The 11,692-nt window shown below is 43.7% G+C and overlaps 1 protein-coding gene across 1 annotated transcript; it reads right to left on the minus strand.

Moving 5' to 3' along the window:
- Positions 1 to 5,211: 5,211 nt before the first annotated feature.
- CCR5 (chemokine (C-C motif) receptor 5) lies at positions 5,212 to 10,094 on the minus strand. The gene is made up of 2 exons (XM_010862398.1): positions 9,980 to 10,094; positions 5,212 to 8,245 (listed from the first exon to the last, which is right to left on the minus strand). The coding sequence occupies exon 2, from the start codon at positions 8,232 to 8,234 to the stop codon at positions 7,176 to 7,178; it is 1,059 nt and encodes a 352-aa protein (XP_010860700.1). The 5' UTR covers positions 8,235 to 8,245; positions 9,980 to 10,094; the 3' UTR covers positions 5,212 to 7,175.
- Positions 10,095 to 11,692: the final 1,598 nt, after the last annotated feature.

Raw genomic sequence — 11,692 nt, forward strand, 5'->3', positions numbered from 1 at the left:
GGGTCTCTTGATTGCAGTTTTTTTCTACTGCTACACCTTGGGGTGAGGGTCCTGGATCTTCATGAGGACAGTGGTGAGAAACCCCATTGCCTTCCTGCCTAAGCCATATCTGCCCATGTTACTTTGCCAGGACTCATTGACTATTATCTAGTTCTGATTCTCCTTGTGTATAAGCTTCTGTCAGAATCCCAGAAATAGGGGAGAGGAAATGACCTGTCATCCACATCCCCATCTCTCACTTTGGTTTGAGCCATAGGGTTTGGATCTAGCCAGAAACCTGATCAGATTCGTTATCCTTAAAAGACTTTTCAGAGGAGATCCGTGAGGTCGAATGGATTGAACATACTGCCACAAAGTTGGGAGGCCCTTTCTGTCTATTACTCTAAACCCTTTGTGTTTGATTTCACACCCAAAGAGCCCTCTCAGGTGTGCAGTGCTTCTGTTCCCCTGCAGAAAGCAACCTGGATCACCCACCATGGTGAAGAGCATTCTTTGCGGGAGTGGGATTCTAATCTAGAGAGCAAATAGCTATTATTAGGAAAGTAGCCCTGGAGAAGGCAGTGGCACCCCACTCCAGTACTCTTGCCTGGAAAATCCCATGGACGGAGGAGCCTGGTGGCCTGCAGTCCATGGGGTCGCGAGGAGTCGGACAAGACTGAGTGACTTCACTTTCACTTTTCACTTTCCTGCATTGGAGAAGGAAATGGCAATCCACTCCAGTGTTCTTGCCTGGAGAATCGCGGGGACGGGGGAGCCTGGTGGGCTGCCGTCTATGGAGTTGCACAGAGTTGGACATGACTGAAGTGACTTAGCAGCAGCAGCAGGAAAGTAGCCCACAGTTACAAGAGGTTCCTTCTGTGTGCCAGGTGCTACATTAAGTGGTTAGCATGCAGTTTCTGTTTAATCTTCTGAACCAATCTATAGGGAAGGTATTGTTATTAGGCCCATATTACAGATGAAGACAGTGAAGCTTGGAAACATTTAGTAATGTGCTTGAGAATTTAAACATAGAATCCTTGATGCCAGAGTCCAAGTAATACCGATATATATCAGTATCTATTGTATGCCAGACTTGTACTGTCCATTAATGTAGTATTAGCCATTAGTTCAGTTCAGTTCAGTTGCTCAGTTGTGTCTGACTCTTTGTGACCCCATGGACTGCAGCACATCAGGCTTCCCTGTCCATAACCAACTGTCCATCACCCTGTCCAACTCCGGGAGCCTACTCAAACTCATGTCCATTGAGTCCGTGATGCCATCCAACCATTTCATCCTCTGTTGTCCCCTTCTCCTCCTGCCTTCAATCTTTCCCAGCATCAGGGTCTTTTCAAATGAGTCAGTTCTTTGCATCAGGTGGCCAAAGTACTGGAGCTTCAGCTTCAGTGTCAGTCCTTCCAATGAATATTCAGGACTGATCTCCTTTAGGATGGACTGGTTGGATCTCCTTGCAGTCCAAGGGACTCTCAAGAGTCTTCTCCAACACCACAGTTAAAAAGCATCAATTCTTTGGCACTCAGCTTTCTGTATGGCCCAGCTCTCACATTCATACATGACCACTGGAAAAACCATAACTTTAACTAGAGGGACCTTTGTTGGCAAAGTAATATCTCTGCTTTTTAATATGCTGTCTAGGTTGGTCATAACTTTTCTTCCAAGGAGCAAGCATCTTTTAATTTCATGGCTGCAATCACCATCTGCAGTGATTTTGGAGCCCAAGAAAATAAAGTCTGTCACTGTTTCCATTATTTTCCCAACATTTGCCATATTAAAAAATTAATTAATTGAAATAAAAAGCCTAGTTCCACATTCGCATTAGCCACATTTTGCACTGGTCTGGTGGCCACTGTTTTGAACAATGCAAATACAGAGCATTTGCATCATTACAGAAAATGCTACTGCACAGTGCTGGTCTAGACACTATATTCCAGCATAATTCCCAGTGGATATTAATAGTACACCAAATTATAGGAAAGGAATCTGACATCCAGAGTCTTTAAGTCACTTATGCAAACTCCCATAATAGTATTGAGGCTGAGCTGAAGTCAGTCTGATTTTTAAATACCTATTCTTTCATCTACCAGGCTCTTCTTTGTACCCTGCACAAAGGAGAGAGTTAACCAGTGAACAGAGCCCTGATTTGATCATATGTTGGAAAATGTTTTAATTTTCTTAAAAGGGATTTTTGAAGAATATTAGCTAAGTGGTAGTAAACATAAGTAGAGCAATTTGAGACTAAATAGGAGCAATGATCTTCTAAAACTTTATTTCTCTGCAGAATTTTCATTGTCGTATGCAGGGTTGACCAGGACTCCCAGAGTTATCCAGTTCTTTAGGGATGATGGTTTTCGCTGGACTTGGTTAAAGGTGGGGCTTACTGAAGGGAGACGGAAACAGTGGGGGCAAAATTCTTTTACCTAAGGAAGCAAAATCTATATTCACTTCCAAACCATCTCAGACAGACCTTGATGTGTTCTTTATTGAATTTGAAGCCGCCAAGCTCAGCATGGGCGCCAGACATCCCACTTTTATTTACTTTTCACTTGGAACAGACAGGTCAAAACACAATCCAAAACCAGAAATGAAAGCAAAATATTTGGAGCCTGGAATACAGATTATTTTTATATTGCCAATTAAGTCTAGATTTACATGCTTTTAAAATCAGCCTAGGGGAAGGCAGAGTCAGTGTTCTGTTATGAAAATGGAAAGATCTGAGTCCAGACTCTCCTGGGCCCACAAGTCGCCCACTCTGAGGCTGGGCAGCATCCTGTCCAGATGGCAGTCCTCCCTGAACCTGCTTTCAGTTCAACCGGCTGTAAGCAAGTGGTGTTCAAACTTGTGGCAGCACTTAGAATCACCTGGGGAATTTCTGAAAGTCAGAACCACAGGCTGCATCACAGACTTCAAATCTGAATCCCAGAAATTGGCCAGATCTGCAGAGATTGGTTCTGGGCAGCTGGGACCTTCACTACAGGCATCAATGAAAGTTGCTCAGTCGTGTCTGACTCTTTGCGACCCCATGGACTACAGCCCGCCAGGCTCCTCTGTCCATGGGATTCTCCAAGCAACAGTACAGGAGTGCGTTGCCATTCCATCAGTGAGGCCTCCACTGATGCTCCACTTGTTCTTCACAAATAACGAGTAGTGCATCATCCACCCCGACCTGTTGTGGTGATAATTCTTGTACACAACAGCTGTGGTGCCAGCAGAGACAGACATGAAATAGCTGAGTATAAAAATGCCCCGTCTGCATCTCTCTGATCAAGGATGGCTGCTGGCCTTGTTAATTTGCTAAGTGACCACAGGAGGGCAGTACAGCACAAGGTTCTTAATGGCTTTGCATTTAATTTGAAAACGACATATAAGCTGTGCTTTAAAAAAATAGTTGCCACTTTATAAGAGACAAACATAAGTTGCTGAAGCATGACAGAATCAAAGTGACACAGAACTTATTCTTAAAGTAGTAACAGTATGGAGCCAAATATAAGAGTTACAAAAATGCTTACAATAAATTAAGGAAAATGAAAAGTGTGGCATAGACATATACATAATGTAAAATATTAAAGTTTGACAGTATTTTAGAAAAATACAAGCAAGATTTTTATAGTGAAGTTTATTTAATTGTTCAGGACCTATGGAAAATGCCTCTTTCTGCCTCTTCTGTCTACCCTCACCCCAAGGGTTATATAGATGCTCTGCACAAACCCTGAACTGCTGGTAAAGGATATGCTTCAAGCTATGAGCCAGAGCAGTTAGGAAGTTCAGGAGTTGTTCTCTGGCTCACATCTCACTTCCGTGGTAAGTCTCCTGCCTTCATAAGAAGGGTTAATACTTGGACATCTATGTTCATGTGGGGGAATCTGTCCTTTGATTTTAAAGTAAATGACATTAATTTAGTCACTAGAAATACCAACGCATTTAATTTAGTGAGAGCTGCTGCTACTGAGAACCCTTGTAATACAGATGTCAGCAGAACCCTAATTTATGAATTTGCACATTATTCCTCCCTCTAAGGACATTCACCTTTTCTTTGACTTTCTCCATGGCATGTACGAAACCCCCTCCTTGACAGGGCTTCTGGGTTGAGGCATTGAGATAAGTCAGAGCCTGTGGGCCACAATGAATTAACATTCATTTATGATCTAAACAATGGGCAAAAAGTGGGCAGTGAAGGGGCCTGCAGAGCCAAGGGTGTGGAGGATCCAGGCAAATGAGTGGTGAGGAGTACACATGATGGGGGACAAGATGCACCCTGGGAAGGCCACAGACACATTGGGTAGCTTTTCTTCATGTTGACATTGGACTTGTTTTATTTAGCAGGAAAGAGGATGAGAAGTACATGTGTATCAGTCATAAAACTGACATCTTCCAAACTCCCTATGAAGCCACCTTCATCTTACAGGGGAGGCCTCCTTTCTCCCTGGTCCTTCCCTCTGCTTTAACCCCAGCCCCTCCCACCTGACCTCAGTTCATGCCTCCTTGTGCCCTGTGAGATGGAAGGCAGTCCTTCAGGATTGTTAGGGAGAAGCTGTCCTTGTCACAGACCTCCAAGTTAGAATGGCAACCAACTCTAGAGTGTGCTTGGAAGAGGAGAGGGAAGCAGGGGGAAAACTGTGTGAATGTGCCCAGGTAGGTCACCTCTACCTGGAGCACCTGTCCTCCTTCTCGGAAGGAGGCACGTGCACAGAAGTCTATGTGAACACTGTTGCCATCACTGCAATGGCAGCCAGGTTTTGGGGAGAGATTGTCAAATGAAACAAAAGCAATCTTTATAGCCACCGATGACCTTTTTCTGTATCATGTGTCTGCAACACAAGATTACAGATGAATGACCAAGTTACAACATTATGTTTTTTCCATTGTCCAACCTAGACAGCTAACGTGTTGAATCACACATTGATTTTCTCTGAAGAATCATGTCAATTCTTTTGCTTGAGTAGAGAATTAAGTTTGAAATTTAAAAGTTTTCGGGGTCAGTTGCTCAGGATCTCCACTCTGAGAGATAGCGTCTTTAAAAACAAATTATTCTGGCAATTTTACCCAGTGAGAGGGTCAACTTTAAAAAACAATTAGAAAAAGTAATCCTCAATATGTGTGTTTGTATGTGTGTGAAATTTTCCAAATAAGCTACTTAAAAAGTTCTCTCACAATTTTATGTGCAGTATTCTAAATGTACTTTGGCTGAAAGAACAAGAATACAGTCAATTATTTTTTAGAGTTTTTATTAGATGCATATTTTCTTTCAAGCAACTTGTAACTGTCTATATACATAATAATGTCATATATATGTATGTGTGTGTGTGTGTGTGTATATATATATGTCAGAATGTTTGAACTGACCCAGAGACGAGGCTCATATGCCACGTGTATACTCTCAACAACTTTAAGAGCAAGACAAAAGACCCTTCCAGTCACTTCCTATTGACAGCCACAACCCTCAAGTTTCACACTTTAGAGCTGGAGAAAAATCAGTAGTACCTCTTATTCTGACATCTTAATCTCTTGAGAGGTTCTCATACCTTTGTGTTTTCCCACCTAATCTTTACAGTGGTGGTCTTAGCTACCCCTGGACTCAAAACAGTCTTAGGCATATACAAAATAATAATATAACTAGCAAACTGCAAAAATCCCACACAGTTCTTCCTTTGAAAGAAGTCTCTTAGTGTTTGGATAAGGTTTGTTCAGAAATGCATCTGGAATGTGTATCTCTAGCCCCCACATTCAGGTTGAAGCACAGAGGTTGGTAAATTGTGTATTCTCTGGTTTAAAAAGCTTGAAGTGACCTGTTTCCAAATGAGTGTGTCCTTCTTCCCTTTATCTATTGATAGCAGTCATTTAGGCTTCCCTCAGCTCTTCCAGGCCTCTTTACTCAGTGCTTATAAAGCTTTGGATTTTTGTTAACTATGTAATCAGTACCACCCAAATGTCATATCTGACCTGGAAGTGTTTCTGGACCTCAGACTCGTGCATTTGTAAATCTAGTATTTCAGAGCCACCTGGAGATGCCTCATGGTTTGAGCCAGGATGGAAGGACTGCTCTGGTGGCTGGAGCAGTCAACGGCAGACAGCCCAGGGTCTGTCTGCCTAGGGTGGTGTTCAGCTTACAAAACTGGACCCTTTCTCTTCCACCAACCCCTGTTTTGACCTAAACCTCCTTCTCCTCCCATGCTTAATGTCTCTTTTAGGGCAGTTCTGATGCTTGCCTCAAATCTAGGGAGTCTCTGATTCCTCTCTGCCCTTCACTGCCAAGCCAAATCCACCCCAAATTCTGCTGACTCTCATCCTCAGTGCTGTGAGGAGGTATCCATCCTTCCCATCTCTGGCTTCAACTTTAGTGGAGCCTCCTCACTTGATCACATTGTTGCTGGTCTCCTTGACCTGAATGCTCACCTTTCCAGGCCATCCTTTGGTTACAGAATGAGCCTTCTGCAACACTGGCCAGGGCTCCCCACTCTGCTCTCAGACTTTGATGAGCAATGCCATCCAGTTTTCTCATGCGCCAGCCTCATTTTTCGTCCCAGGAGTTCCCCCAGCCAGTGCCTGTCTCCCCACAGCCAAGTTTTGCCTGCGTCCTGGAGCTCAGCTTCCTTCTCCACCAACAGACCGTTGACCTCCAGTCCTTTTTCTGTGAAGAAGCCTTCCCAGCTCTCAGCAGACCACAGGGCTCTTCTTTGGCACCAGTGTCTGTGGAACTTATTAACATACCTTTTGGGGGAGATCCCACATGGAAGATGTCATTCCTTATCTGATCACTGGCATGTCTTTTCTCTCCATGGCAAGAGAAGGACCTATTTTAATCACATTTGCAACCTGGCTATGGCCCTACCCAGATAAGAAACTATACAATACTTTCCTCAGTTCATTTTGTTATTCCCGTTCAGGTAACCAAACTCAGGAATTAACAATTCTCTGAGAAGTTTGTTTTTTTTTTAAGACATTGAACCTTTTGTAGTGAGGGGAGAGCTTGCCAATAAATTGTATGTGGAGGGGGATGGTGAGAAGATTGCTATTTCATCAGCATGTTTTGGTTTGGCTTTCTAGAATTGATGGACTTGAAATATCTAATATATTTAGAACTGATGCCAAACTGACGGATGAAGTCTTAAATCCTTGTTGACAGTAATTTCCTCTTGAAAAGAACTACTCCCCCACAGTTTGCAGATATAAACTGAGTCAGATCACAAGCCAACAGAGATTTCCTGTTCTCCTGTGGATCGTGTATAAACGGAGCTTACTCGCTCTGGAGCCTCTCCCTGGAAGACTGGACAGCCTTTGCAGAAGCGGCTGGCGAAGTACTTTCGGAAGAACCGTAAGAGATAGTTTCGGAACTTCTCCCCCACGAAGGCGTAGATGATGGGGTTGATGCAGCAGTGCGTCATCCCCAGGGTCTCTGTCACCTGCATGGCTTGGTCCAGCCTGTTAGAGCCACTGCAGTTATTCAAGCCAAAGAATTCCTGGAAGGTGCTCAGGAGAAGGACGATGTTGTAGGGAGCCCAGAAGAGAAAGTAGACAATCATGATCACGAAGATGAGCCTCACAGCCTTGTGCTTCTTCTTCTCGTTGCGACACCGGAGCAGGGTTTTTATGATTCCCGAATAGCAGACGATCATGACAAGCAGTGGCAGCACCAGCCCCAAGATGACTATCTTTAAAGTTTGGAAATTCTTCCAGAAATGATACTGACTGGATGGGAAATGCGGGCTGCATGTATGACGAGAGCCTTCTTTTTGGGATTTGGTAAAGATAATTCCTGGGAGAGAGGCAAACACAGCCACCACCCAGGTGACCACACTTGTCGCCGCCCCAAAGGTGACTGTTCTGGCTTTTAAAGCAAACACAGCATGGACGATAGCCAGGTACCTATCGATTGTCAAGAGGATGATGAAGAAGATTCCACCAAAATAACCAATGAAATAGAACCCTGTGAATAACTGGCACGTTGTATTTCCAAAGACCCACTGGTCTGCAGCATAGTGAGCCCAGAATGGGATGGTGATGATGAAAAGTAGGTCAGAGATGGCCAAGTTGAGCAGATAGATGTCAGTCATGCTTTTCAGCTTTTTGCAGTTTATCAGGATGAGGACAACCAGCATGTTACCCACAAAACCAAAGATGAATACCAGCGAGTAGAGTGGGGGCAAGAGGCGGGCTGCAATTTGCCTCACGTTGAGTTTTTGGCATGGCTCTGACATCCCATAATCAATGTCATAGAGGGGAGTTGATGTTTGATAATCCATTTTGCTTGACTCTGTAAATAAAGAAAAGCTCTTTTATAAAGTCCTAGAATGTCCTTAGCAGTCCATCGTGAATGCAAACCATTTTACATACTAAAGTAGGTTTTAAAAATTGATACATAGATTTCTACATTTAACTGAAGTCCCTTTTTTGGTCAAACAATGAACTTTTTATATTAGTTTGCTGCTAGCTTCTCTGCTTTGGGTTTCCGTGGTGGCTCAGATGGTAAAGAATCTGCCTGCAATGCAGGAGACCTGGGTTCGATCCCAGGGTTGGGAAGATCTCCTGGAGGAGGAAATGGCAACCCACTCCAGTATTCTTGCCTGGAGAATTCCATGGTCAGAGGAGCCTGGTGGGCTACAATTCATGGGATCAAAAAAGTCAGACACGACTGAGCAACTAACACTCTGTTTACTAGACGGAGAGCATCAGCCCTCTCACCAAATAAAATTGGGTGTTGCGTGGCCACATGCAGTGAATGAAGCTGTGATAACAATGTCCAGAAACTGGGTCAGGGACTGTCCAACCGTGTCTGTTCTTAAGCTGTCATTCCCCGGAGTTAGCTTACACATAGCATCATTAGGAGCTTGCTGGTGGTAATGAACAGTTCTCAAGGGCACTCTGCCTACCAAGCACTGTTCTAAGCTTCACTTCATTCATTCAGTTAATCCTCAAGGTGACTTAGTGAGGCAGGTCAGGTTTATTGTCCCCGTTTTGCAAATAAGAACCTCGGAGCACAGAGAAGATGAGTAACTTCCCCAAAGACCCACAGGGAGTAAGCAACTAATTCTGAAGGCAGGCAGTGCACACTGTAACTCTTATCTGCTACAGTCCCTGTCTTTCACTCCTTGGTGAGAGAACTACAAGCAGGATTGTCAGCCTGGAGCCTTGATGTAGTCAAAATGAAACAGACTGGTGCCCAAGTCCCTGGAGAAGGTCATAGGAGCCAGTAGCCAGTTGTCAAGTCCCGATTGCCATTCTCACATTTTCTCTGAAGTTTGTGTTTGTAGTTTCTGAGCTGCTATGATTAAGGACCCCCTCCCCTAATACATAAGAAATGGTCAAGTGGACAGTGTTTCATCTCCTAGCATGCGTCCTGTGTTAGCTTAGTTCCTTCACAACCCACTAACTTGCCTGGTCTATTTAGGTCCCACTGCTTGACTGAGAATTTTCTTTAATTAGTCCCTGTGAGACTCCAGCTCCCAGTACCTCAGATTAAGCAGCTGGGAAAAGCACACAGAAAAATCTCACCTTTAAATTCTGAGCCAGAAAAAGAATCAACTAGATGTGCAATGAAAATTGATTTGATACTTATAACTTGTTATTAATTTGGACAATTTTCAGGCTTCCTTCTTTTCTTGGCAGAAATAAAAGGAGACTTAGACGCAGCTTCTGGTCGGGCACATGTTCAGAGGGCATCCTGCTGAGGAGGTTTTATTTCTCCTAACCAAAAGGTAATGTCTGTCAAAGTTTTGGCCGGTAATTATTCTCTGAAAATATCTTTCTTTTGAAAGGTGAAGGCTTTTTATAGTCTTTCATTCATAATCCTGTTTTGTATCTTTGATGTTATCACAGTCTGAAACTGATTCTAAACTCTAACTTTTTCCTTACTTAAAGATTATATTTTAAGATAGTTCAGTGAGCACCTGGTGTATTTCTGATGTTTTCTATGGTTTCCTGTAAAGGCTTTTACTCATCACTCAAGCTGCGCTAAGAAATAGGCAAAGTTAGCTGAGAGACGACTTACCGAGAGAGATTCTCGTAGGGGAACGGATGTCTCAGCTCCTCTGACCAGCTGAGCTGTGAAAGTCAAACATATAGACAGCATAAAAGTAGGAAATGCACAGTTTCTTCTGAGTTGGGGGCGGAGTTTTACTGAATAAGTATCTGGCCATGCAAAAAATCATCAAAGAACAGTCCTTTTTTTTTTTCTTAAATTGAGCTTAAAATAGACTAGAAAATAGATCTCTAATCTGAAACTTTATTCATGGGTTTCCCTGATTACGCAATTTCTTTTTGCTTCTTAGTTCACCCAACTACCCAAATGGTTAGAAAAAAGAAGGAATTAAAGGATATTAGAACTAGAACATTCATAAGCATCTAGTCAAAGGGCCATGTTTTACTGAAAGAAACTGCTGTCCAAGAGACAAATGATTTGTACTAGACTGCAGGGCTTATCAATGGGGAGGCTCAGAGGGTGAGAGATTCTGACCCACTTGCTATTTGTCTTCCACAGAAGCCAACTGAAACTGACTTTAAAGTGGGGGGAACATCTCACATTGACCCTGTGATCCCCCATAAAGCTGGGCTTCCCAGCTGGCTCAGTGGTGAAGAACCTGTTTGCTGACACAGGAGATGTGGGTTTGATCACTGGGTTGGAAAGATCGCCTGGAGGAGGAAATGGCAAACCACTTCAGTATTCTTGCCTGGAAAATCCATGGATGGAGGAGCCTGGTGGGCTACACACAGTCCCTGGGTTTGTAAGAAATCTGACACAACTGAGGGACTGAGCGTGCATGCCCCCGACTTGTTCACTCCCTCACTACCCCCTTTCCTCCCACAACTCACACACATACACTCACCGCCCAATACTATTTTCCTCTGCAAACTAAAATAGCTGATTGCTTAAGGGTTTTTACTGTACGTTCACCTGTGAGTTGAACGTGTTGCCCATCTTTCTCCAGATCAAGTACCTTTGGGGCACGTCATTATAAAATGTTAGCCTCCTTGTTCACCATTTTGCAGCCCTCCAAGGCAGCCCATGTTTGTGGGTAGCTGTACTGTGCCAGGGACATAGGTAGCAGAGTCCCACACTCCAAGGATACAGTCTATCTGGAATTTCTTTGAGAATTTTTCAACATGAAACAGGCAGCAAGTGGCAGAAGAAAAGGGTCAAGTTCAGGATTCTATTTCAATATCTCCAGTCACCCCAGGCTTCCTTGGTGGTTGGTTACTTATCTAAAAACCTCAATTGTTGACAACAGAACTGAGAACATAGAACAGAACTGAGAGCCAGCCCTGAGCCACAGGAGGGCCCTCTGCGTGCTTTTGTTTCCTCCACCACAGGCTAAGAAACACACGCCAACACGGACTTGTGATCTGAGAAGACCCCAAACCTGCTGAAGTGGCCTCTGCAGTCAGTTGCCTGAACTCAAGGCCTGGCCCTACCCTCAGCTTTCTCATTTGTGGAATGGGCTGAATAATGGTAGTTGCTCCTTGGGTTTGTTGGGAGGATTGGTTGAGACATCCAAGTTGAGAATGTAGCATATAATATACATTAAAAAAATATCAGACTCGTACTCATTCAGTGATTCTTAGAGAGATTTATTATATAAAATTCTAATAAAATTGGTTTCCTGGGGTCCTTGTCAGCAAGGCAGAGCTGAAAGGGAGAAGCTAATGGCTGGTGCTCCAGAGTAGGGGGTTATGACTGCTGGGGAAAGCCAGAATAGGGCAGAAA

The sequence above is a fragment of the Bison bison genome, unplaced genomic scaffold, assembly GCF_000754665.1.
Source record: "Bison bison bison isolate TAMUID 2011002044 unplaced genomic scaffold, Bison_UMD1.0 scf7180017864482, whole genome shotgun sequence".
Classification (NCBI taxonomy): domain Eukaryota; kingdom Metazoa; phylum Chordata; class Mammalia; order Artiodactyla; family Bovidae; genus Bison; species Bison bison.

Bases quoted from the DNA above. Each gene is read 5' to 3' on its own strand.
- CCR5 (XM_010862398.1), bottom strand. From the start codon at position 8,234: ATGGATTATCAAACATCAACTCCCCTCTATGACATTGATTATGGGATG.